Source organism: Oryzias latipes, chromosome 16 (genome assembly GCF_002234675.1).
Source record: "Oryzias latipes chromosome 16, ASM223467v1".
NCBI lineage: Eukaryota > Metazoa > Chordata > Actinopteri > Beloniformes > Adrianichthyidae > Oryzias > Oryzias latipes.
The window spans coordinates 3,023,451-3,045,551 of NC_019874.2; the positions used below are offsets into that span (position 1 = coordinate 3,023,451).

The 22,101-nt window shown below is 43.4% G+C and overlaps 1 protein-coding gene across 1 annotated transcript in view; it reads right to left on the reverse strand.

Annotated features, from left to right (window-relative positions):
- The window catches only part of LOC101157521 (plectin), a 194,012-nt gene that overhangs the window by 14,709 nt on the left and 157,202 nt on the right, over positions 1-22,101 (reverse strand). Inside the window, exons 35-40 of the mRNA XM_023964104.1 lie at positions 16,756-16,762; positions 16,521-16,636; positions 1,601-1,712; positions 556-1,216; positions 319-375; positions 52-222 (exon numbers count right to left, since the gene is read on the reverse strand). Coding sequence (XP_023819872.1) covers positions 52-222; positions 319-375; positions 556-1,216; positions 1,601-1,712; positions 16,521-16,636; positions 16,756-16,762 — 1,124 coding nt within the window. The remainder of the gene's footprint in view (positions 1-51; positions 223-318; positions 376-555; positions 1,217-1,600; positions 1,713-16,520; positions 16,637-16,755; positions 16,763-22,101) is intronic.

Here is a 22,101-nt window from a genome sequence, read left to right on the forward strand (position 1 = left end):
TGCCCATGAAAGAAGAGGAAATGAGGTGATTTAAAGTCTCAGACCACAAACCTTTTGTTCTTGGAGTTGTGCTTTCACCACTTTGACCTCTGACGATGGGGGTTTCTGGCTGGATTCCAGTTCTTCTATCTCACGCACCCATGTAACCAAAGCGTCCAGGTTTTGGAGGAATGATTCAGTATCCGTGGAGACATCCTTCAATGCCAGGGCAGGCTTTGTTTCCTTAGAAAACCCCCAAAAATGCCAACATAAGTTTTGCAGGATTTTCAGAGGGTCAAGTCAACTGCTTTAATACTGGCAGAGTAAGAAATGACATACCCTCCACCTGTCTGGGCTACAATCATGGTGGGAATTTGAGCGTCCATCATTTTGAAGCTGCAAATTAAGACAGACCATTATATTTTTACAAATTCAGAAACAAATTCTTTAAAACAAAAAAACCATCACCACAAATAAAATCAAAGATGCTCTAAAATGAAAGATGAAGGGATGTTAATGATAAAAAAAGGTTTGAAATGGAATACAGGTACGATTCGTCATGTTTAGTGGTTAAACCTCAGCAAGTTCTTCTGCGACACCATTCAGGACTCTGACAGTTCTGGTGACGATGGGGTTTCCTCCCTTGTCTCCTGATGGATACTCAGTCACTTCAACGATTTCCGTGACAACCGTCTCCGTCACTTCAGTCACTTCAGTGACCTCGCGTGACGCCACGGTCTTCCAGGACCAGGGGCTTCCCTCCCTGGAGTCTCTCCTCTGGAAGCTGGCCCTCCTGTCTGCACAGCTTTTGTCTGGGTATGCCAGTGGGGATCTTGAATATTCTGGAAGCACCGCTCTTCGTGTTAGTGTTCCGTTTCGTGAGGTTTTTATAGGAGAAGGGCTGTTGTGCCAGGCATTTTCCAGAGTGCTGCTACTTCTGATTGTAGAGGCAGGAGAGCTGTGGAGGGGTTCATCTGAAAGAGGAGTGTAACAACCTTCCTCTCTCGTAAGATCTGTTTTCTGTTCTTTCTTTTCCTCATCCAAAATATCCTCCTTCTGAGCATCATCGGCTACTTTTTCTTTAAGATCCTCTTCTGTTTTGGCCTCCCCATGCTGCTCGGAGGGCTGCCATTCCTTCTGCCGTTGGTAGCACTCCTTCAAGAAGCCTTGGTCTGACCTCACCTGCTTTGATTTTTGGCCCAAGCAGCTGGGCCGGCTCATGAGGTTACCCATAATTCTTCAGCCCACGGGCTAATGAAGTATAACAGGTGAGGTAAGGCCCCTTGGCCATGCATGCAGAAGGTCCTTCAGCTTCCTACGATAAAACAAGGGGTACTCACAGTCATTACACAATGACCAATACCTTTGACAGTTAAAAAATACATATTTGATTGTTTTAGACAAACTTCCTTTGAACAAAGTCACTTAAAAAATTGTTGCCCAGGCCTATAAGTCAAGGACGGAGCTTCAAGAAAATAAATCAACCAAGAAATGTCCAGAAAGAACCACTTCAGGAATTCCCTTTTGAAGCATATTTGTTCCTGTATATTCTATTTCCAACATTTAAATTCTCCTGACCCTCTGAATCACCAACCCAAATATTCTGGGCTCAGAAATCAACCTGACAGGCTTGTCGAGGATCCCAGTGCGGAAGCTGGCACAGAAAAGCCAGTGGCGATGCGCCAGCGTTTTGTGTCTCAGCCTAAACACGTCTGGAAATTCCTGCTCAGGTTCTGATCAAATATGACAGGCATAAAAACACAGACAGTCCCCCACTTCCTCTGGGTGTCAAAGGGAGGGTGTTGGGGGCGAGAGGATTCTGGAGATCAGATACCTGTCGGTAGGAAACCGGGTGCATTTTTACATTTAAACGCTTCAGTAATGTTCACACACAGCAGTTTACCAGGAAGACAATAAAAAACAACAATGTTAGCAAAGCAATCAACATCCTGGTTGACTAAACTTAGTACAAACGACTCACTGACAATTTCAAGCTGTTTGTTTCCTCGTCCCCTACAGTGGCTTCATTGTTTAAACGGGGGGTTAAAGGGGGGTGTAATTATGTTGGGATAGGGGCGCTGAGGTGGATCCTTCAAGACATCCCAGGGAGAGTTCCTGTTGGAGCTAGGTCCTCTCCTCTGGTCCATTCACAATTAAACAGGTCAGTTCAGGTCATGCCTGGTGAGCAACAAAAGAATAGGGAAGGGGAGGAGGGGGGGGGGGGGGGGGGGGTCTAACATGGGTCAGCAAATCGAGTTGCTGGCTCCACAACCAACTTTGCAGTGTGCCTTTCCGACCTGAAGATGCACGAGAGGCAGATGCACTGAGTTGCATGGATCCAGCTGAGAGCAACTGATGTTTCCTTTGATGATAATATTATGCTGAATATGCAGTTTGCTGCCTTAGGTTAGACAAAGACAGTCTGCAGCCAATGAAACCCCCCACTGTTTTAGGATTCCACCCCAGAAATGAAACCTAAGCTGCATTCATTTTGTATAAGAAAGTACTAAAATCTGATAAAAGGCTGCATTAAAACAACCACTTCTATGATGACTCCATGTGCAGCAGTAATTGCCTGCATCTTGTATGTCTCTGCTGAGCAGATGATGCAGTCTGGGGGTCCACGGGGGACTACAGTGAGATGAGAGTGGTGCCCAGACAAAGCCCATGACTCCAGATCAATGATTACCCAGTTAGCTCACATCACCGCTCAGGAGTCTCCTGAGGAGAGCAGACTGTGTCCACGGCTGTTTCCACATGGGTGGCATTCAGAAGAGGGTGTGCCGTGTTTGGTTACAGCACCTTTTGAGAGGTCGGTAGCAAGTTGACACGGGTTGTTCTATGGAGATCTCACAGTAAAAGCAGCACTAAGAGCGAGATTAAAAACAAAAACAACTCCAAGCATACTCTGATATCATACCAGAGTAAAGACGGGAAACCTTTAGAACTGGTTCTACGTGAGAGTAATAAAACCGACAATACAAAACTATGACCTACATTTGTCCCTCTGTCAAAAGGTTTTCCACTGGAACCATCCCTCCACCATCTACCACAACAATACTAACAACTGCACCATGGAGAGGAGAACCACAGCAGCTCTTATCTCATATTGCCCATCACCTACTCATTCTGACACTTATCCTAGAGTGAAAAGGTTTCTCAATTTAGACCAGCCCTTGTTCTGCTTTCAGCTGTGATTCTCTTCTAGCATTACAGGAACTGTGAACATTATTGTCTTGGAGAAGTGTTATATTTCACACCAGTTCCCAACATGGAATATATAAGTGGGAAGGACTTCAGCATCTTAAACAACAGACCTTCCAAGGGTCTTTGGTTAATCTCATTTATGGGTCTGGAACCTGAGCAGTGCTGGTTCTGTTGCTAGTTGTAGACAATAATCATCAATCAAACCATGGCTGTCCTGTTTAAGGGAGGTCCTTAAGTAGTAATCACTGAAGTGCTTCCTAATCAAAGATGGCAGCTGTGCATTTACCCATGAGACTCATAATATTTATGGGTGGATGTAGTGCAAGGTCAGACATCACCGCAGATGTGTCTACCATAAGAAACAAATATTGGAGGTTTTGGGAAAAAGGTTGCCGGCAGGACAAAGTAAGTTTCTATGAACAAAATAAATAAGACATACTCACATTTTGATTCACACTGAGCCTGTTCTTTCTGAAATATTGATTCCGGAGTATCTAAATAAAAGTTGTCCATCCCTCACTTTAGTCTATTCTCTCACATGGATCCCTGCTGAAATCACTGACCATTCCAAAGTCCAAAACCAAACTCTGTCTGGAACAATCCTGACTCAGTGGCAGTTTTGGCGGTTAGAAGATCAAGTGAATTTAATTGCACTTACCCTGAAGCAGAGCTGGACCCACCAGCATGAGTAAAGGAATCCTGCTAGCCCTCAGTCACCATTCAGAGGGGAGAGAACGAAAGAAAAAAAAAAACGTCCAGCTTTGTTTGAGCATCCTTTGAACGGCCTCCCAGCTCCAACATCCCCGAACTGAAACTCACCTCCAACGCACACCCATTCATTCACATACAAACGCTCTCCACACAACACTCACACACTCACACTGATAACTCCTGCTTTTCCGTTGCCCACAGTCACAAGCAAACAATGTCGTCCTCTCCCCTCACAGGGCACCCCTGCTCTCCCCTCCCTTCACTTCACTTCTCCTCCCACCAGCTCTGCTCCTCTCCCTTTCTTCTTTGTTGTGGGAGCCGTGATAGAGGAATTCCTTCCTTGTTATTGCCACTGATGGGACAGCGCACCAAGAGAAAGACAATGTATTCCAACGGCTCAGTTGAGCTCCCACAGCTTGCAGCCAAGAGCGGTTTTCACAAGGAGGTCAGTTGTTGCCAGTTCCTTGTAACACCACGGCAGCGGCTTTCTCAGCCAAACTGATGCTGCTCAGTCTGCTCCTGTTTCAGGCGGCAAAGTGCCCTCTTTACCTTCCACTGGCTTTTTTCCTCTCGCTCTCTCCCCCTCCTCATCCCACAAAGCTCCTCCTCTGTGTCTGCTGGGACCAGTAACTCCATGCTGCTGGAAATGGGGTGGGGGAAAAAAAGAAAGAAACGGAGTGATGGAGTCTTCTGAGGACCCCTGGGCCTTCCCCAAAACATTCACATGTTAAGTGACAGCTGCCTCAGCCCATTCCCTCTGTGGATGGGGAGCAAAAGAAGCGCAAACTACAAAAGGAGAGACCCACACCCACCCCGCAATCCCACCACTCACACATTCACCCTGTACCCCACTGCATTCCCCAATTTCCCATTCACAGCCAATGCAGCAGTCTCCACACAGCCAACAAAGACGGCTAATTACTGTAAAACATCTCAGATTACTTTTCAACTCAGTTCCAGCCGTTGCAACCAAAGCGCCTCAACAAAGAGGCTGAGAACAAACACAGAGGAATGGGGAGATCATTCCAAGTTGTTTCTGTGCTTGTCAAAGAAAAGCAAAAGAAGGACTCCTGAGGGGAGATTCTAGCACCCAACATTTAACGCAGTCACAATATTATGTCTTAAAATCTCCAACACTTTTGATGTTGTATGCCAACACTTCAGAACAACCACGGGCTCTGGATTTGTTATATATGCTGAATTATATCATTTAAATTCGAATAAATTACGACAAGAGTAAAAGAAAACATGTCCAAAATTCAACTGGGCCAAGTGACTTTCACATTTTCATCCCCTGTGCTTCTTACTTTGTGTCCTTTAGAATGTTATGGACCAGCCTACTGTCTGACAAATGCATATTCAATAAAGACACAATTGATCATTTTTCTCTGCAATCAAGAATGACTGCATGGTTTACCAGATGTAGTTACCACTCTGATCAATTTCTCAATGAATAAAACTCTCTCCAAAATATACAAACTTTTATGTAATTTAGATAACAATATTTCACTTCCGACAACAAAATGGGATGCGGATTTGAGCATCAGCACAGATGAAAGTTTTTGGTCAGAACTTTGTCTAAACACCTTTAAAATGACAAAAAATCCAAATCTGCAGCTAATCCATTTCAAAACTCTTCACAGAATTTACTACACTGGACAGAGGATGTTTAAGATGGGTCTCAGTAACTCAGACATTTGTCAGCACTGTGACAGTAATCTACCCGACAATTACATGCATGCACTATGGTTCTGCACGCCTGTCCAGGCTCTCTGGCAGCAGGTATGTGCCGATCTATCAGTCTGGCTTAAGGTTTCAATCACAGCTTCACCGTCACTTTGTGTGCTTGGTGACATGAGTGCCATCGATGTAGAAGGAGGATTAGCATCTATCATTTTCATAACTCTTTGCATTGCTAAAAAAACTATTTTAATAAATTGGAAAAGCAAAAAAAATATAAATATAAGTCAACACAGAAATCTGCTGCTTGATCATATCAGCTTGGAAAAAATGTCAGCCCAAAGTTCAAGTAACTTTGAAAGAATTCGGTCTCTCTGGTCTCCCATAGCTAACTCCGTGACTTAGGGGGTGGGGGGGGCATGGTCGTCGCTGCTCCTTGCCCTTCTGCCGTGGGCCGGGGTGGGGGTCGGGGCCTCCGGTGCCTGGCCGGGGGTGGTGGGGGCTCCGTTGGTCGGGGGGTCGGGTCCGGCGCCTGGGTGGGGCGGCCTGGGGCGCTGCGTGGTCCTCTGGGCTTGGGTGTGGGGGTGCGTGGTGGGGGGTGGGGTGGTGGTCTGGCTTGGCTTGGGGGGGTGGTCCCTTTGCCTATGCTGGGCGGGGTTGGCGGGGGGCGCTGTCTGTGGGGGGGGGGGGGGGGGGGGGGGGGGCAGCGGCGCTGGATGGGCTTCCCGTCTACACCTGGGGCTGGGATCGGCCCTTCCCTGGCTCTGGGGCGGGACGGGACAACCCTCTTGGGGCCCCCGGTCGCTCTGGGTGTCATCCGCTTCGGCTGCGGGGGGTGGGGTGGGGTGGGGGTCTTGTCGGCCCTGTCCTGTGGGGGGGCATTCTGGGGGAGGGGGGGGGGCCACTATTGGTACGGGGCAGGGGGGGTTGACGGGTCGGGGTCTCCGCTGAGGCCATCGGCGGTTTCCCCGGCCGGTTGGCTGCCTCGGTCCCGTCGAGGCCTGACCAGAGCTCTTCTAGGGCCGGCGTTTGGGGGTGGGGGCCTGGGCTTGCTCCGGGGGGGGGCGGCGCTTTCTGGCTCCCCTCTCTCTGTGTGGGGGTGGTGGTGCTGGGCCTGGGGTGTCTGCGCCTCCGGGGGTGGGGCCCCGGGGCTGGGTGGGCCTGGCCCCCTTGCTGGGGGGGGGGCGGGGGACAGCTGTTTGACCACCGGGGGACAGTCTATCATCTGTCCCCAACTTACCCCCTTCCTCATATAACCTCATAATAGGGTGAGGGGGTGGGGGGCTTAGCCTGCGATGAGCCTTGGGGGGGGGGGTTTACTAGGCAGTGACCCCCCTCCTGTGGTTGCCGTATGGAGTGGGCCCCCCCTCTTTCGGTTTTATTTGCACCTTAGACATGTAGGGCCCTTGGTAGGGGGGGTGCTTGGACATCACTGCCAGCAAGCAGCGGATGTCCTCCTAGCACCCTACCCGCCAATTTTAACCGCACCTTAGACATTTAGGGCCCCTTGGTGGGGAGGGTGAGGGGACGTCACTGTGAGTAATCAGGAGACGTCCCCTTAGTGCCCTACCCGCCAATTTTAACCGCACCCCCCTTAGTACACACACCCCTCCCCCCTCAATATATACATCCCAACATAAACACACACACATGCACACACACACTCTCTCAAACACACATACACGCACACACATTTTGCAAGGAAGGTGGGACCTAGGACCTTCTGTCCCCTGCCTCTTCCCTGGTGGGGGGTACGGGCCCCTTTGCAACGGCGGCTGTGTCCCCGGGGTGCTGGCCTCCTGGGCCCGGCGGTGCTCTCTCCGCGCGGTGGGGGGGTTCACATTACATCTGAGCCGGGGGTGTTCGTGTCCCTGGGGGGTGGGTTCTGGTCCTTGCTCCTGAGCGCTGGGCCCCGCCAAATTTCCAACTGTGGCCGAGCCTGGTCGGGCCATATTTACAACACCCCTTGTGGGCCCTCTTTTTTCCCCGGGGTTCCCCCCTTCTGGGCGGGGGCGGCGGGCCCCTGCCTCGCTCCTCCCTGGACCAACCGTGGGCCGGGCGGGTGGCTGCCTGGAGTGCGGAGTGGGTCTCCCTTGGGGGGTCCTGGCTCGTACCTGGGGTTGGGGCGGGGGGATGCCCGGAACTCCTGGGTGGTGGTGGGGTGCTCGTCTGGGGCTGTGGGCGTCCTTCTCCGGTGGGGCCCTGCGTTGGGTTCTCCCGGCGCGGCGGGGGGGCTGCTCTACTGGTTGGGCTGGGGCGGCGCCCTCTTTCCCTCCGTGCCTCCCTGCTCTCTGGCTCTGGGGGCCTTGCGGCGGCCCTGCTGGCCCTGGCCTGGGTGGCGGGCTTGGTCGCCCGGGCGGCGGTTGTTCCCTGCCGGTTCCCGTGTGGCGTTGGGGGGATTCCGGCTGCCGCTGCTGGTGCGGTGGGGGTCTTGGGGTGGGGATGGCTGGGCACTCTCCCTCCTTCTTTTCACGTTCCACCATCCATTTTAGAAGAACATAAACACTCACCTGAGCACAGGTGTTAGCTCAACAGACTGAATGACTGAAATATTTCACACTAGTTGGTTTTAAGGCATAAGTATGCGTGTGAACACTATCTGTTTTGTGTACATGTCGACAGGTGGACATTTTTGCAACTAACAGGTGTGTTTATAACATTTGAGTGTGTGTGTGGACAGGCTCCGCCCTTTTTTTTTTCATTTGAACCTTACCATAATGATTAACAACCAGTAAACTTGCTGCTTTATGCTGCTTCATGGTCTTATCCCCCTTCCCCTCCTATTATCACCCCCTACCCCCCCTCTCTCTAACGTCCCTCTCTCTTCTTCCCCTCTTTCCTTTTCCGTCCGGTCCAACACGAAAGATTTTCAGACATGTTTGAAATTAATAAAGTTTGGCCTCAATTACAAAAGGGGTTTATTCAGACATACCTTTGGTTTGTCTGAAGATTAATAACCCCTCTTGTTAAAGTAAAATATGTCCAACCCAAGAGGCCCTCAGCTCTCATCTGTCTGCCTAGCTGTTGGACAGGACAAGTTAGAAGAAAAAAAAAAAAAAAAAAAAAAAAAAAAAAAAAAAGAATGACTGCATGGAATCCACCAGCAATCCAATGTTCCATGTAGCAACACTGAAACAAATAAATACAGTCAAATTTCCGCTTTGCTGGTGGATTGCATGCAGTCATTCTAATGCCCCGTCACCCCAAAAAGGAAGATGAATGAATGTTCCATGTAGTTTTATAATTTGTAATTTGAATACTAAACTTCATTAAAATGCAGTGTGCATGGCTCTACAGTAGTAGTACAGTCCTTTAGTTTTTAAACCAGCCTCATTTTGGAAGGAAAACATTCTAATTTCATCATTTATGGAAAGAATATAAGCTAACTTATTTTGTAAATTAACATTCTAAGTCTAAAATCTCAGTACAGAAACAGTCTTGGCCGGTTTCTATTGACGTACTAACGGCTGCTGGCTCTGGTTAACCATTGCTCCTCATTCTCCTGGATTTATCAGCGTCATTCAACGTTGTTGACTTTCTCATCCTCCTCAACCATCATTATTACACTACTGGACTCGAAGAAGCTCTTTACCATTGGTTCTAGTCATACCACACTGAGAGAGCATCATAGGTCTCATCTGCCAAATGGACATCCCTCTCCATTCAGTCACATGCGGTGTTCCTAAAGTCTCATTCCTCGTTTTAATTCTGCTCTTCAAGCACATGCAAGTTATTTCACCAGAAACTGTGAAACATAAATTCACTGCAACTCAGAGGATACTTAATGCTACTCAAAAAACACACAACAACCCCTCAGTCTCATCCCCGTCAATCAACATCCAATTTGGTCCTCACATCCTGGAAACCTAAAAGCAGAGATACAAGATCATTTTCTTCAACTAAACAGCTGGAACCCCGAAGGAACGTTATTACCCCCCACCAGATCAAAGCCTCTTCCAAATGCAGCATTGCCTGTTCTGGCCACAACATCCCTCGCTGCTCTTGTCATTCTTCTTGCTGTGAAGCTTGATTCATAACTCACCTTTAAAGCTTATGTCAAATAACAGTTACATTTTTGAACGTAAAGAACACCTCTAGACATTGCTCCTAGCTCAGCCCACTTAATGCAAATCCAAATCCATAATACATCCAGGACTGCGTTTGAAGGAGTTCTTCAGAGCCATCCTTCACTTCCTTCACTGGCTCGCTGTCTTTACAGGAGCTGGTTGTAAAGTCTTCCTCCTCACTTATCAATGCATCTATGGAGACATTCCCACAAATCTTGAGGAAGTCTTCACTCCACAAACCACTCTCTACTCTTCCAATGCCCATCACCTCTCAATTCCAAGAACAAAAAAAAACTCTGGAGGTCTCTAGTAGCTGACATCAGGGCCCCCCAGCCAACTGCCCTCTTTGAGACGACACTAACAACTTTCCTTTTTAACAACTTCCAATTTGCATTGAGCAAGACCTTCATTTGTTTTATTTGTTTGACATGTAATAACGAAAACTACATTAAAAATATGAATCGTTATTATTGCTTTTTTTTTTTTTTACAGGATCTAGACAAAAATAGTTGAGCTGACTCTTCAACGGCTTCAACGGTACAACCCTATTCTTTTGTGATTTTTACCCTCTCACCTAGTCCTATTTATACAACCCTAAGTTGAGGAAACGTGTGAGAATGACAACACTTAAGGCACTGGATGACACAAAATGCCTGTCAGACTGGCTGATCACAGAATGAGTCACTTGAATGGAATAACTCCCAAAGGGTCAAGATATTTAACCCCATGAGTACTCCACTGGCTAAAGAGTCATTACTCTTGTTTGACCCCAAATTGTTCTCCATATCTCTGAGATGGAGACAGGCTGGGGTGTGCAAAGCTTTTGGTGTGTTATAACCCGTCTGGAGCAGTGTGCACAGAGATGTCAGAGGGTATTGAGAGGCCGTGTTGGATGACTTGAAGGAAAGAACACCTGCCAAACCATAGTCTGTGAGTGTGGGGCCAATGCCAGTGGTAGTAAGCTTCCTGTTTCTTTCCACAGTGGCATAATAGGCGCTGGGTGCAGCAACTGGCTTTTGGACCAGAAACTAACTGCCTACTCACAGCATAAGAGCTGCCAGAGCCAATCTGACCCCAAAGTACACCTCTTTGGGGAGCTGTGAAGGCTAGCCTACCTTCTACAGGTGTTGTAGATCGCCGGCCTCTGGGCTTGAGAGCGAGACTATGGTGGCAGATCTTATAGCCAATAGATTGCTCCTATTGAATTGTCAGAGCCTGCACGCTGACTATAAACAAAGCGCATATATTGAACCAATGATGCTGAGCAATTATTGGTTGAATGGCACACCAGCTGGCAAACACCGATTGCTGTGGCAGAGTCCGTTTGGCACTTGGTAGCTCTCTAGTGCTGTCTGTGGGGCCTATCCAATGGCCTGCCTTGCAGAGGTTTGCCACAGCACCGGCCCCTGGAATCGATAGTGGTAATGTGAGTGCATGCTGGGAGGGATCAATCTTCCAAAAATCTCATTCCTCTATACTGTTGTCTTCATGCCAGATATCATGGATAAACTGCAAATACCCTATCAGTGACTGATACAGTACAGAAGCTGCTTTTAAAGTCCCACTCTAATCATATTTTAATCTATTGTAATTGCTCCTAGTGTTCTTTCAATTCTGCTATTTTTGGGCAAATCACAAAATGTGTCTTTTTCTAGGTCAAAGTTTGTGCAACGCAGCAGGAGTTTATCAGAAACTCGTCTCTGAGTTGTGTGTCCTGCAGAAGTAAACCTCTGCTGATATCCCATCATTCCTTTTCTCCCGCTAGCTTACAGCCCCTAACAATGTTAACATTAGTGGAGAAACAAAAATGTAGGGCAATCCAGCCACACAGTTTTGAGCCAGACAACAGCTAAGACGGGGAAAATGAAGACGTTCATGGATCTACTTGTCTGCAAGTGGATGCATCAGAATGGAGCAGAGCAGGGAGACTTCGGCCCATTTCATGTTCTGCATCACAACAAAGAGCTTTTTCAAACCGAATTCTTTAATCTGCTACTGATTCACTATGATTTGACTAAAGAAATCTTCAAAAATGCGGTTTTAAGCTGAAATTATTTCGTACATATCCTCCATCATGAGAAAAATTCCACAAGAACATGTTGAAAACATCCAAAACACAATTTTCATTGGAGTGTGTCTTTAAGCAGCAATTTTATTGTGAAAGCCTTTAACTACAAGGCTGAGACAAGCCCAAACAAATGACCAAGAGCACTGATAGCTGTTTCCTTGGTTCACTTTGGATCTGTTTAAGGAGTTTGACGAGAAAGAAAGGCCTGCACTCCCTGTATCTGCAAGAAGCTAGCAGTGAGTAGGCACTTTGTTAGAAGATTATCACTCTTTTGAAAACATGCAACCTGATCCATGTCTTAAGCAACCTGCAACCTTATCTGGGCTATGTGGGCCAGCTATGGTGCCTATAGGTAGGGCAGTCGACCTCTGATTGGAAGATCACAGGTTTGGTGCCCATCCACGTGTTGAAGTGTCTCTGGGCAAAACTCTGAGCCCCACATTGCTCTTGGTGGTTACAGGTTGGTATCAGTTTAAGCCAGTGGCACCGTCATCAGTGTGTGAATGTGTGTGCGGGTGAATGGGACGGTGACTGTAAAGCGCTTTGGGACTTCTAAGAAGGTATAGTTAAGTACCATACAAGTGTACGCCATTTACCATTTGTCTGCGCAGTTGAAGCATTTGCCCAATTTTGTTGCTCTCTTTTCCATAGTGACAAACATAGATCCTTCACTCACTGTAGTTCCCACTCAGTGGTATAATGTGGTTGAAGCCCTGGCGTGCTGGGCCATGCGGTCATATAATCATTTTTTGTCCTGGAAGATCATAGGCATTAATGTCAACCCATTTTTCCTTCAGAAGACTTTGCCATTCTTCCAAAATGCATGAAATAATGACAGCGACAGGTTTGAAAACCTGTTTCTCCCTGATGTATGATCACGGTTCCATTGTGCCAAAAGGTCTGAGATGGGAAAAAAATAAAAGCATTAATTTTGTGGGCCTGTCCCCCCACCTCCTCCTCTGCTGTCCAAAGCCCTCTGCTGCCTTCAGACTGAATAAGACCTCAGTGGCTCCTCCACAGAACATGGTAATTAGACCTCTTCACTAGGATTGAAAAAGGCGAGGGTCCCCTTTTTGGGGTCAGACCATTCAGCATGCATACTGTCATTTATCACCGAATGAGGCTGCTGCGAAGAAAAGTGGATGAAAGGCTGATGGGTCCCCCTACCGAGTTGCTCAGCCCCTGCTGGGCTGCTGGGATACTGGAAATCCCCATCATGGAGGGGAGAGGGATTTAGCCGTTTGGGGATATGAGGAGCTCAGCCACATCATTGACTCTGCATTTGATTCAACAGCTCCCAGGAAACCAGGATTTACAGCTAAAAGACTGCATTGTCCACTAACAATAGAAGTGCATGAGCAGTTGAAGAAGGAGACTTGGACTGCCATTAACCCCAGTTACAGTAACAAAATGAAATATCTTTAACTAACCAACTTCATTCATCTCAGAGCAATGATAAAAAAGTCATATTCAAAGTATTAAAAAGATTTAACCCTGAAATCAGTCTCAATATTGGACATTAGTTTCAATGATTTGTAGCATTAGCAACAAAACTCTCATTCCTAAAGGTTAAGAAGGCAGAGCAATGGCGTGATTGATCTGCTGGGTGTCAGAGACACAGAGGAGGCGATAAAAGGCTGGGATCCTTCACTCATCTTCAGTGTCTGCTGGTAAACACGCCGTTTCAAAGTTTGTTTGTGATGCAGCATCTGCTGCAAACTCAGGGACACCAGTGACCTTTACAACGTTGTGCAGACAAACCTGATCACCAGGGAGGCCCAGGGGAGGGTGTTAGGGAGACACTCTGACCAGGACCTCTGACCTTTACTTTGACCTTTTTTTAACCACAGTAACAGTGTAAAAAAAATGGGAATATATATTTGTATGATTTTTCTTTTTTTCTTTTTACAGAATTGTAAAAAGCACTTAGACACAGAATAATTTGATTTTCTTTCCTTCCCCTCTTTTTCTGGATCCATGGGAAGACCTGGATTTGACCTGGTTGAATCTTAGTGATGATCAGCGGTCTGCAAAGCTGGAGCCACATGCAGCTCTTTGAGTCCTCCATTTGGTCCTGAAGAAAAGTGGGAATGACTCAAATACACATTGAGTTAGTATTTAAGTTTTGTCATTTATGTTTAAGTTTTCAAACTGAAGTTATGCTGGATTATTAATATAAACGTCTTTCTTTTAAGCAGCGCTACAATTACACTAAATCAAGAGGCCCTGTTAGTTTAATCCATTCATTCATCTTCTTAACCGTTTATTCCCTTTCGGGGTCACGGGGTTGCTGGAGCCTATCCCGGCCACTTGGGCGAAGGCAAGGGATGCCCTGGACTGGTCGCCAGTCTGTCCCAGGGTAGAATATCCTCAATCACACATCCATTCACTCTCACACTCACACCTATGGACAATTTAGAGTTGCCAATCAACCTATGAAGCATGTTTTTGGACGGTTAGTTTAATCCACCCTCCAAAATGAACACTTGTCAGAAAACTGAGCTAAATAACAAAAAAAGCTTTATTCTACCGTCAGAACGGTTTATTGTTAGTTACGCTTAAAGCGCATATTCTGATCTTCTCCTGCTCAGCAGCGTTTGGTTACAGGTCAGAGGCAAAGTTCTTAACATGCACAAATACATATTTAGACATTCACATATATATTTTTATATTGCAATCCACATCAATGTTGTTATGTTTATAATGATTAGCAAAAAGAGAAACATGGATGAAGATGCACCAAAGTCATGATAGAAAGTGCCAGGTTTGAATTTGCTCTCTAGCATTTTTAATTTAATGACCTTATTTGACACAGGGTGTATTTTATTTTGAAAGGAACTTGTAAATACTGCTGTAAAAATAGATGATGCTAAAATTGTTCTGTGTATAAAAGAACTGTGATCATTTATTTTGTTGTAAGTATTTAAAGGCTACATTTTTATCAATGAATGGCCTCAAAAATCTTAATAAAAGTGTGTATTTTTCTAAAATATTAGGTGACGTTTTGCGGGTCTTGCTGGGTTTTAGTCAGCAAAGAAAATAGACCAAATTTTAGTGTTTAAGGTTACAGACCCCTGTGCTAAATGAGTTTTCATCAAAGGTTCAAAAAATAAATAAACAACACACTAAAAAATGAATTCCTGCCAATAACTGAAGCATGCTTTAGAATTTAAGAAGCAACATCGTTCTAAACTCTATTTTATCTTGAAAAAATACATTTGTATTTATTTCTTCATGTGTATGTATGAATGCCCATTATGACTTCTCTGTTTATTAAGCTGAAAACCTTTTTGCAAATCACCACCCAAAAAGTATGTTTCTAAAATAATACAAATATTTTAACAGCTGGAGTTTCAAAGTGTTTCCAGGTAGAATTTGGCTTCTTGTTTTGCTGAAGACAGAGACCTGTGTGTTGTGGGAAGCACATACGCCTGTGTTTGCCCCGAGTCAAGGAGCAGGTGTGCAACCCTCCTGTGTGTTGCAGGAGCTGCAGAGGGATGTCCCTGTGGCTCAGAGGGCAACCAGCGGTGCTGCAGACTCACAGGATTACCATGACAAAGGCCTGCGGTCCAATGTAGCATGATAAAGCCATGGTGGGACATGGCAACCCCTCTATTTTACACACACTCACTGGGGGTCAAACTAAAGCGCTGCAAAGCATTCCCACTCTCCCATAAGGGGCGATAAGACATGCTTGAGCATCTTACATGTCAGTTTCTATGGAAACATGGGCTTCTTCTAATGCTACAAATAAAACCAAGAAGATCTGAAACTGCTTCTTGCTTCTTCCCTCCTTTGGTTTATGTTTTGTTTTGGAGGTCACATGGGTTCACACACATTATGGCATCTCTGTTACTAAACAACCTAAAAATTCATCTCAGTCGACCAGTTCCCTAAATTTAAGACATCTTCCCACTAAAGAAAGAAAAAAAAAAAAGATGGGTTGGGTGAGAAAAACATGACCAAACATCAGACTAAACAACCAAACAGACATAATAGGTAGAGTGTCTACTTCAGAACAGGGAGATCGTGGGTTTGAATCCACTTTTGGGTCAAACCAAAGACATGGATCCATGCCTGACATGCCAGTAAAAGTGGATGCCCGATATATAATTAAAGCTAAAATTGGGGTTGAAGACTGTTTGAGTAAAGTGGCAGATTTACTTTGATTTGATGGAAACAACTTTAAAGGAAGGTGACTTCAAAACATCTGAATGCAGCTGCGATGAGTCTTTCTATAAATACTGGTATAAATCGCAATTGGACAAAATCGTCCCGTGTTTGTTAAATACCCTCATAATCAGATTTGAGCGCCCTTCTCCAAAGATCCTGCCTTTTTTTCTGCTTCTTTGCCTGCTCCTCCCATCTGGCTCTGATGTCTTTTCAGTCTGTTCGATCATGTGTGCAGAAGGGCCTCCAGTGCCAAGCAGTCCTCCAGCCTGGCTGCCCAGGCCAGGCACAATAAAGCCCCATTCCCCAGCCTCTCTGTCCCCCTGTGCTCTAAAAAAGGTCCCCTGCAGGGGCTGATGAGGGCCACCCGTCCAAAAAACGGAGAAAAACGTTGTATCTTCCTAAAGTGTTTACGGAAGACCAAAAGGAGTCAGAGGTCCAGTTACCGTGTTCTGTTGGAATAGTCCAAACACATTCCTCAGCACAGTTTTCATGCAGAAAGGGATGAAGACCTGATAGAAGTGTATGAATGTGGACTGTCAGGAAAACCAAAGGCTGCAGATGCTGGGACTGAGTCTTGGGATGGAACTGAAAATAAAGCGACAGGAAAAAGCGTGCCGGCAGACAGTGGACGTCACCAACCCGGGAATCCAAAGGAGGCAGCCTCATCTCCATACACGACAGCCACTGCCGCAGAGCTCGGATTTGACCTCTGAACTCACACTGCCATTGGCTCAGCTCCTCTGCTTCTCCTCTGAAAGCAACAAGAGCGAATCAGTGTCAAAAGCTGACAAATTCCCAATAACTGTGCCACATAAATTGCATTGTTTTTATTCCAATGCAGAGCAACAATAGCAAAAAAAGTGCACATACCTCTGGCCTGAAATATTGGGACTAAGCAGATATTCTAATCCAGAACGACATGTTGAATTGAGGGGAATGTGGGGTTAAATGCCTTTCCTAAGGGCACAATGCCTGTCAAAACTGGAATTTGAATTCTTAACCAATTGTTTAGCAGAAGGCTCCTTAGCAGCCAACACAAACTTCTTCGGGTTTATATAAATGATGCACAAAAATGACACATCAGAGTCATCACCAGACAGCTACGGTAGGTTACAAGTTTTCATAAAAACAGTCCTTTCACTCCTGACTCACTTAACTTAAAAACAGAAAAACATTTAGGACTATAAGGAGACAAGAAACACCAGCCAGGTGCAGTTCAAATTTGAAACCCCACCAATCCTTTGTGGTAAAGTGGAGTTGAAAAACAAACCAAAAGTTGCAGCAAACAACTAAAATATGACTATGAAATATATAGAGCAGGTTCTTTGAATAACCTCAAACTTTGAAAAGTTTTTTGTGTTTATTTATTGGTGTCATCAGCACACAAATCCAGATTTTCTGTCAAAAACTGCTTAAGAAAACATCAGCATTTTGCAAAGCTCCTCGTCATTTGAAATGTTTTGAGGTTTTTGATTGAGTTACTCAAAGCTCACCAGATTTTAATTGACATTGAATTCAAGTGACAGAGAGAGCTTCTCTAAAACCTTCTTGGGCGTCGCCTTGGTGGTTTCATGGATCCTGTTTGGAAGGTTGGCTCTTGTGTCATCAGTCCACTTAACAAAATCTCAAGGCTTCCATCATATTACAGTCAAACCCACTCCAATCATCTTCCGATCCATTTTAAAAGCGTTCTCAGTGGCCTTTTGATTATGATTATGAAGTTTTTAACCAAAATCAAGAAAACTTTATCAACCAGTGAATTTTCTTCATCACAAATAAGATGTTTTTAAACTGCAACTTTTGGTCTGCTCCTAATTCACAAGAATTTCAACAAAGAAATGGTCAGAAATGCAAATTTGAGCTAAAATTTGTACATACAGTGGGGCAAAAAAATATTTATCAACAACCAATTGTGCAAGTTTTCCCACTTAAAAAGATTAGTTAGGCCTGTAATTTTCATCATAGGTAAACCTCAACTATGAGAGACAGACTGAGAAATAAAAAAATCCAGAAAAATCCCATTGTCTGATTTTTAAAGAATCTATTTATAAATTATGGTGGAAATAAGTATTTGGTTTTAAATATTTTAGTTATTGTTCTTTTTATTGTTTATTATAATTCTTTTATTTAAAATAATTTTTGTTCTAATTGTAATTACGTAAAACTGTCTTTTAAATATTTTATATCAAGCCATGTTTGGTTGAATTGTTGTAGAGAATATTTTCTAATTTGTAGAAAAGTAGAAAAAAACTGAAAAAGAAAAGAGTTTTGTTGAAAAGGAAGCAGTCAACTTTTCATCCCACAATAGGCTGAGGACTATAGGAAGTTCAAACCAGGAAGTGGGTGTTAAAATGTTTTTTTCCATCAAACTTTATTGTACATTTTCCAATTTACAGAAATTCACAGTCACTTGCACAATAAACAATTGTTAATATCAAACACACATATAAGACCGAAAAACAAAAAACAGTAATATTTTTAACAATGTGTGTACCTCTTTGTTTTTTTGTAGATGCTCACATACAAACCAAGTTAGGGTGAACAAACATTATAAATGCACATATCTTTGTTGTGACTATAAAATACTAACACATATCTATGCTAACAGACTGAAATCAGGAATATCTCAGATCAAAGACGAATCAGAATCAGCCTTTATTAAGGGGAGACATATTCGTCACCATACTCGCTTAATCTTAGATATATTAGACTACAACCAAATTATTCCTCAAGAAATCTTGTCCTTTTTTTGGATTTTTTTAAGGCCTTCGACTCATTAGAACACGCCTTTTTGTTTAATGCCTTGAAAACCTTTGGCTTTGAATCAAAATTTTGTAACATAATAAAAATGTTTTACAAAGACACAAGTAGCAACATTGCCATCAACCGAGGTTTCTCAAACAGTTTTCCTGTTAATAGAGGTGTTCGCCAAGGATGTCCAATTAGCCCGCTGTTGTTTATAATTTCGGTGGAATTATTAGCTATCTTTCTTAAATATTCTCCAGATTTTGAGGGTATTAACATTTTAGACAGGGAATTTAAAATTAGTCAATTTGCTGATGACACAGCTTTATTTTTTTAAAGAATAAAAATATGGTACCTGTTGTTATCAATAAAATACTTTTGTTTTCAAGAGCATCTGGCCTTACCCTTAATCTCAAAAGATGGGTGTTAAATTGAAGTATAGTCATTCAGAACATACTCTAGAATGAGTTTATGACTCTTCCTAAAATAATGAGATTATCTTTTCTGGTGCGCTTTCTTGTTCGTTCATGTTAAGGTGATCCCGCCTCTCAGCCAATCACAGAACGACAAATGACCTACCTTCCATTTCAACTACACTTTTCCTTACACCAGTGGCGGTCCGTCCCCCCCACGCACTCACAGTGTGACGACATCCTTCCCTATTTTTCTTTGGCCGGACTAATTTTCACTTGTATTTTTCATACCGGTGCAGCTGGATCTCTTTGGATCTCTGGTAGATGTGAAAGAGCTTTACAATAGAGATTGATTGATTGAACTGACACAAAACTGCATGAATTTTATAAACTCGTATTACAGGGGGGTCAAACTCAGTCGCACAGGTGGCCTAAATCCAAAACAAGCTTTAGGTTTCGGGCCGAACAAGATAAACATTTACTGAACACACTAAAGCTAAACTTTTAAACCTTTAAACTGAACTTTTTGAACATAAATATGAATAAAACCAGACAGGAACATTAATCCAGAATAACTCAAGTTAAACCTTAAATAACGTATCATATTTTGCTCTCCATAAAAATATATTCTGTCAAAATTATACAAATATGAACATGCTGCAGAACATAACAAACACAGCCTGGAAATATTAATAATAAACAATAATAAATCAAATCTTTCTGTTTTATTTGTTCTTTTATCATGTTTTAGAGCTGAGTGTGTCTTTGTGAAACGGATCAGAGCGTTTGGATAAATTTAACAACCTGTCATTGTGAAAATCATTTTTAGGTCTTATAAAACATTAAAAACAAGATCATAGAACTCATCAGTGGGAATACTCCAAACATATTTAGCATTTTCCTAATTCTGTGCAACACCAACAGCAGAAATCCTCCAAAAACCTCAATACAGTCAAAAACAAATGATGTATTCTTTATTTAGGATCTCATAAAGTGCAGCTGTTTTCCTGCATCACTTGCTGTCTTTATGTCAAATACTGACACTAACTAAACAACAGAAAAGACACGTTAAAAATGCATTTATATGGAAAATAAAGACGTCATAAAAATGTCTACAATAGTTCACAATTAATGACATTATTAGCATGAACTATATTAGCATATATATATATATATATATGAAACATCACTGCTCTAGAGGAGATCTGCATGGAGGAAAGGGCCAATAACAGCACTTCCAAAAGCCTTTGAAGTCTGTTATTGTCAACAAAGGCTATTTAACAAGGTATTGATTTGAACTCTTGTCTTACAAATATATTCTTTAAAAATTAGACAATGTGATTATCTGGATTTTTTTTTTCTTATTTTGTCTCTCATAGTTGTGGTTTACCTATTATAAAAGTTACAGGCCTCTCTCATCTTTTTAATTAAGAAAACTTGCACCATTGGTGGCTGACTGAATACTTTTTTGCCCCATTGTATATGGAGAATGCTACACTGCTCTCAGAGCTGATATAAGACCAGAAAAGGCATTCTTCTACTCTGTTGAACGGTTTGTACTGTTTGATGGGCAGAGATATAGATTTGCTTTTGGCTGAACATATTTTTAGTGCAAGCATACCCATGTTTCTGATCTTGTACAGCAAGTGTTGGAAATCCATTCAAAACACCGTCTTTATCCTGTAAGAAACAGTCAGGGAACAGTTTTCTGTTTTTGTTTTTTTTTTACTTGAATTTGCTGCAGATCTGCAGCACATGCACACATAATAAGAGTCGGCTTCTGTTTCACAGCTCCTACCTCACTACTTCCAGCCAGGTTGGAAAGAGTGGGATCATAATCGAGCGAACTGAGGGAAGAATTGAGGGAAGTTGAAGTCCCGTTGCTTTTGGGAACATGCTCCTCCGCCAAACCTAGTGGCTAATGTTGACACAAAGAGCAAAACATTTGTGTGTCTGCCACGAGGACACTATGTCTGAGTCTGTATGGATGCTGGAGTTTCTCAACATTGGTTAAAAACAAAAACAAAAAAACAGAACAGAAAAAAATCAATCATTAAGATTTATATGTTGGGAATACCCCCCACCTGTCTGTTTTTCTATTTATTTCAAACCTCCTGATGGCGATGGGTGACAGAGGTCAGCGCATCACTGCCCTCGTGTGGTCAGCTGCTGCTTTTCTAGTCAGATGTTTTCATTCATGAACTACCAGCACCTCACGTGACAATAAACTTATGCACTTTATTCAAGACCAAAGCTGCAATAAAATCAAATCTGAAAGAGCAAATGTGCTAGTGCAGGAGTTATTTATTTTGACACAATAGAACTACTGAGCAATAAAGTTATATTTGGGTGAACCTAAAACTTTATGGAATGTCTCTAAAAACTCACAACTCCCAGGATGCTTTTCTTTGTTCTCCCAAATGAAATGAGTCCAAATGAAGCATCTTACCATTCCGGTGCTCTTCACCTGAACTCTAGGTGCTCTGGTGGTGGCCACATTATGAATGTGTGCTAAGCTAAAGTCAAGAAACATACATAACCAAATAATACTTTCACTTTTATTTTTAAATCATTTCAAAAGTAAATTATTTAGGAATTACTATCATTACTGAGACTGAGAACAGTCTGGGTTAAAGCCCTAACTACAAAGGTGATTTCTGCAAACAAATAGTTTTTTTGGTCTTAATTTTTATTTGTTACAACATTTTTAGCTTTAATAAAAAAAGAAAAATAGATAATAGCTACTTGCTTAATAGGAAAGTCAGCCAGCTGTGTTGCTCGTAATAGCCATTGATAAAAAAAATTAATTTGGAGTTTTACTAATTGCTCTTCATACTTTTTATTTTATCTTTTTAGTGTAGATGCTGGCGCACACAGGGGACTGTTCTTTTGTCCAAAAATGAGAAGGTTGTGACTTCATTTTAAAAGCTACGTCAAACAAGCGTGAAAGCAATCCACGGGCCAATCATTCGATCTTGACATGAATTCTGATGCATGAGTGACAAGAGTGTCTCTTCTGAGCACATTTATTTACAGCATAGTGTTACGTTCATATACA